Below are 6,000 nucleotides of genomic sequence, written 5' to 3'. Positions count from 1 at the left end.
ACAGGGTAGGGAAAGGTAAGAGTTGGGTAGGGTAGGGCAGGGCAAGGTAGGGGAGGGCAGGGCAAGGTACGGTAGGGCAGGGCAAGGTAGGGAAGGGCAGGGCAAGGTACGGTAGGGCGAGGCAAGGTAGGGAAGGGCAGGGCAAGGTAGGGAAGGGCAGGGCAAGGTACGGTAGGGCAGGGCAAGGTAGGGAAGGGCAGGGCAGGACTTGGTAGGGGAGAGACACCGGTTCGCCTCACCATAAGAACTGGATTGGACTTTTTTGCCTGTGTTCCTCCGTCCACTTTCTTCTCGTGTGTGTGTGTGTGTGTGTGTGTGTGTGTGTGTGTGTGTGTGTGTGTGTGTGTGTGTGTAGGGATTTAATGACCTCCTTATGGTAGTCGGGTCATCTTGTGGCTGTCCTGGGCGGGGCGGGTCAGGTCGTAGCAACAAACACAGGGGCGAGCAGGATGGCCGGCTTTCCATACAAGAATTGATTTACTTCGTTTTTCATCAACACATCCGTGATTGATGGTAGGTTTAGGGATCCACTGCCATTTCAGATGTGCTGTGGTCGACGGGTCTGCTCGCCAAGACAGACCTGGGCTAAACATCAACAGCAGCAATTGTACCTGCATCTAACACAGCTATTGGACGTAACTGTATTGTGTTGTGGGTAAGGCAAAGGGGTTCCTACCTGCATATGTACCAGGCCAGAGGGTGTACGGGGAAAGGGAGAGGAAGGGAGGAGTGAAGGGGAGGGGGGTGGAAGCGGTGAGGGAGGGGAAAGGGTGGCCGAGGTGGTGTGGGTAAGTGAGAGTTGGTATATAAGGCCGGTGTGCCGTGCGCCGCCTCAATAGGAGAGAGGCCACCACTCTGCCCGACGGATCTGCCACTTCTGCGTCTCCTGCTGCACTGCCCCGTCATGTTGCTGGTTAGTGCCGACCCTGACACACAGAAAATAATACCTGCAGTACAGTATAGTGGTTAGATAAGTGGTCTGTTGTCTGAAGGAACCCGAGCATGTGGGCGAAGCCGAGGCACTAGTGACTAAGGCTCGGCGACCAACCCACCACACGATGACAGTGCAAGTGAGCCGGACTAACCAGTGAAATGTTAGCACAGTGGAACACGCCAAACCCACGTTGCCATTACTCGGAACCACTCCACATGGCTGCCTTAACAGTGGTCGTTATCCTCACTTTTATAAATAATGACTCAGTGTTGGGTTGCTGAGAGTAAACACTTGTAGAACATGGTTGACAGTATACAGTTAGTATACATGTAGGTATACGAAACGATGTGCTATAACTAGCTTCTGTAATGTACGTCATATTCATCTTGCAACTTCGTGGGGACGAATTTTAGCTAGAGTTTTTTGTACATTTCTTAACAGCAGTCAAGCACTGGCGTTTGTTAGCGAGGGTGGAGTCACACGAACTCCGCAATAAGTCCCAGTGAGAAACATTACATCGTACTGAAACAAACCTCGTTTTCTCCTCATAATTACCAAATTCCTCATTATTCAGAAGTCAGTGAATCAAAGAATCCAGCAGCTCACTTTCTTTAATACGATAAAAGTTTAATTACCTGATTCACTATACACACTACGCCTGTGTTCCACTGTGGTCATAATATTCGATAACTCCTAACGCTTCTCGGCAGCCTCATTGCTCTCTTGTATGTTTCTGGTGCGCTGGGTTGCATCGCTGCTGGTGCCGGATTGATGTCACTCGTACATTTTGCTCATTTATATAAGATAGTTGTGTTCAGAGGACTCTTGTATTGGTTCGCGTTATAGTTAGATCATTCGGTTTACTTCTGATAGTTTTGGTTTTCCAGAGTTTGCCCATTAAATCCACCTCATTTATATCCCTTGATTGACACCACACACATATTTCTCCTTTAGCACCGCATGAACCATAGAGGGATTTACATGGAGTTCTGACCATCACTGAAACTGGATCTGGTTATCATCATACTCGTGAATGACTGGCTACTTATATAACTCGTAATGACTGTCTCACTGGTGTACCGCAAGCGCGTCTGTAAAGAAAAATAATGCATGTGGTTTTGCTTGTGAGGTGGAGTCAGGATTCCTAAAGCTTGATTGATGTGTGAATGAGTGTGTGGCCCTTTTCACTTGGCATGCTGTTGATAATTCTAACACTTCAATGCCTTCTCTTTGTTCCTTAATCCTACACAACTCTGTCTTTTTAGTTGGGAGCATGGATTGGGATGATGGTGGTTGATGATGATGATGATGATTTGGGAACAGTGTATAGGGCACGTTCAGCATCCATCGTTTAATGTCTAGTTGCTGCTTTTCCCTGCTTCTCCCTGCTGTTCCTGCCTTATCCTGCTTCCCTGCTAATACTGCTACTTATTCCCACACCCAACTTGGCGCGCTACTTTCCGAGGCTTTTATTCAGCTTGAGGGAGACATTTTAAGGTTGAAGGAGGTGGATGTAACCTTCATTGACCCTTTCAGTTTAAGAATTCTTCCCTATAGGTTAATCTAGCTGGGATAGCCGGTGTTGCCCGGGCCCTTGTTCACAGCACTCAGATATCCAAAACTACCCCATACCAGTGTCTACTACTACTACTACTACTACTACTACTACTACTCTACTACTATTACTACTACTACTACTACCATCTGTTTCACTCATATGTCTTGTGTCTGTCCTGCCTACTAATCTACACCATACCATTGTCAAAAACTCACACCATTCCACTGTAATCTGTTTCACCGTGTTCGTTTAAGTATCCTTCCCCTGCTATCAGTCCTTCCTGTAACTTCCCTAACTTCTGTAACTCCCTGTAACTTCACCATTTACCCTTCCATCCCTCATCACTTACCAAAAATTAATGGCTGTGTATAGATATAGGCCTTTGGTTCCTTCTTCATTGCCTTAAAAAAAAAATATTACAACACGAGTATACAGCTTTACTCGTCGGTTAAGGAAGCTCCGTAACACATTTTTCTAAGCGATTTATTTTGCTTATTACACCTTACTTTCCTTTTCTCTATTACAAAAGTCCTTCTAATATCGCCATACTCCGCATAAATAACGTACATGAGGATATTAACCAGACATACCCAAAAATAAATCGCTGAGGAAGAGGCGTTAGGGAGCGTCGGCGAGAATACGAACATAGACTTTGACCTGCATCTTTTTTTATTTTTTTTTTATTATAGTTATCATTATAGGCGCCTAGTATTTCATTCACGTCTTCACCATTGATACTATTATTTTAAAATAGGAGAAGAGTTTGAATATTGTTCCGTTACGTTCGCTTTACACTTCGGACATGTCAGTTACTTTCTCCCCTGGGGTATTATTATTATTATTATTATTATTACTGCTACTACTACTACTACTACTACTACTACTACTACTACTATTATTATTATTATTATTATTATTATTATTATTACTACTACTACTACTACTACTACTACTACTACTACTATTATTATTATTATTATTATTATTATTATTATTATTATTACTACTACTATTACTACTACTACTACTACTACTACTACTGCTATTGCTACTACTACTACTACTACTACTACTATTATTATTATTATTATTATTATTATTATTATTCACTCATCTTAAATGCCAGGACCAACTTGCCTACCCCCGGGCTCCTACGCTCCTCATGGGTCAACGTAAGATTAGATGATGGATGGATGGATTATTATTATTATTATTATTATTATTATTATTATTATTATTATCATTATCATTATTATTATTATCATTATCATTATTAGTATTAGTATTATTTTGTAGCAGATAAACAAAAGGAAAATCAATTTAAATAAAAAATAATGATCTCAGAGAGCATAATTTTGGAGAAGAGGAAGGTACCAGGTGACACTCATATCAGCCGTATTAGCCAGCAGAGGAGAGTGACAAGGATAGGCAGAGGAAAGTGACAAGGATAGGCAGAGGGAAGTGACAAGGATAGGCAGAGGAAAGTGACAAGGATAGGCAGAGGGAAGTGACAAGGATAGGCAGAGGAAAGTGACAAGGATAGGCAGAGGAAAGTGACAAGGATAGGCAGAGGAAAGTGACAAGGATAGGCAGAGGGAAGTGACAAGAATAGAAGGGGAAATAGTAGGCGATTTTTCCCCCCGATTGTACATTCCAGTTGATTGTACATTCCAGTCAGTTGTACAGTCCAGTCAGTTGTACATTCCAGTCAGTTGTACATTCCAGTCAGTTGTACATTCCAGTCAGTTGTACATTCCAGTCGATTGTACATTCCAGTCCCCAAGAATACTGGAATTGGTTGGTACTGAAATAGGAAGACATGGTTGGTACTGAAATAGGAAGACATGCGTTGGTACTGAAATAGGAAGACATGGTTGGCACTGAAATAGGAAGACATGGTTGGTACTGAAATAGGAAGACACTGATTGGTACTGAAATAGGAAGACGTGGTTGGTACTGAAATAGGAAGACATATGTTGGTACTGAAATAGGAAGACATGGTTGGTACTGAGGTCCATGCCTGGTGTTAAGTAGATTAATAAATACCTGCAGGAACCCCCGCATCCCACACTTTGTACTTCCCTCAGTTGTGTCCACGTGAAGCAGATGTTTGTATAAAGTACTGCTTAGGAGGGTGAACAGAGAATTTAAAATGAGCAACTTGAGTGACGAGTGACTGCATGCTAGGTGTACTAAATAATGATTTATTTATTTATTTATTTTGAGGAAGACACTCCTGATAGTTCAATGTTGATGATTTCCTTTTTATATGTCTAACCCTGCTTACCCAGTGTAATAATAGGAAATAGAATACTATAAATGTTGATGCTGATGTAGCAACTGCTTCGACAGCCGGCGGTGGTGCTGGTGGCGGCCGTTGCCACCGTGGTGTGTTCCCCACTGCCAGAGAAACCTGGGCCTCAGCCGCACTTCGGTGGGTTCCAGCCAGTGTCAGGAGCCAGGGGCGCCGGACCCGCTTTTGGGTACCGGCCTCCACCACCCTCCCCACCAATCTACACCGGCCCCTCCCACCACGGTGGCGGTGGCGGTGGCGTTGGTGGTGGTGGGCACTTGGGCAACCCCACCAAGACCATCTACGTCAACGTGCCGCCCGTCAATCACCCAAAGGGTCACCTGCCGCCAGTGGCCGGTGGGCCGCCAAGGAAACACTACAAGATAGTGTTCATCAGAGCACCGGCGCCGCCACCACAGATACAGCCCATCCTGCCACCACGCACGGAACAAAGCACACGAATCTATGTCCTGGTACAGAAACCACAGCCACAGGAGCAAAAGGTGATTAACGTGCCACATGTACAGCACGACCCAGAGGTGTACTTCGTGCAATATGACAAGCCACCGTCTGCTGAGGAACTGCAGCAGCTGTCCACCGGCAACCTGGATGGCTACACCGTGTCGGCCCATCGTACCGGCCATGTTGGCAGCGGTGAGATACTGGATGCTGCTGCTGGTGACCTGACACTGGGCCCTGTCTCTGTACCTTCTGTGAAGGGCGGTGCTCTATCCGGCGTTGCCAGTGAACCGCTGGTGACTGCTGTACCGCTGGCCGCTTCTTCGGCTGGTGTGCCATTGTCTGCCGTCATCCAACAGGCTGGAGCGCCATCAGCCATCAGCGGCAGCATCCAGGGTGCCGCACCAGGCACACTGTCCTCTGGCACCAGTCAGGGCTCTGGTTTTGGCGGCACAGGAGGTGGGTTTGGGGTACCGCTTCCAGGCTTGGTGTCATCCCAAAGGGGAGGGACAGGATCAGGGACAGGACTGAGAGGACTGCAGTTTGTGGCTGATGATGATGATGATGACATACGGTTCGGGTCACGGTTGGCAGATGACTTTAGCTTGGAGAATCTACCACTGCCCATCCGCACCGGGCGGAAACCAGCGGGGGGTGTGCCGCTGCCCCTCACCTGAGTCAGCTCATCGCCTCCCCCTGTTTCTAGTCTTCCCAGGCGGCTCTCCCCTCCTGACGCAGGAGTCTGTGTGTGGGAGT

At 46.2% G+C, this 6,000-nt stretch overlaps 1 protein-coding gene across 1 annotated transcript; it reads left to right on the top strand.

The window, feature by feature from the left end:
* Positions 1-852: 852 nt before the first annotated feature.
* Positions 853-5,921, top strand: LOC145396588 (uncharacterized). Its single transcript, XM_080269961.1, has 2 exons — positions 853-913; positions 4,845-5,921. Exons 1-2 carry the CDS (start codon positions 905-907, stop codon positions 5,919-5,921), a joined length of 1,086 nt encoding a protein of 361 aa, XP_080126087.1. The 5' UTR covers positions 853-904.
* Positions 5,922-6,000: the final 79 nt, after the last annotated feature.

This window comes from Coenobita brevimanus, chromosome 38, assembly GCF_032717465.1.
Source record: "Coenobita brevimanus isolate Jiangsu-jjx chromosome 38, ASM3271746v2, whole genome shotgun sequence".
In the NCBI taxonomy this organism is placed as follows: Eukaryota; Metazoa; Arthropoda; class Malacostraca; order Decapoda; family Coenobitidae; genus Coenobita; species Coenobita brevimanus.
This window is presented reverse-complemented; position numbering and strand designations above follow the sequence as displayed.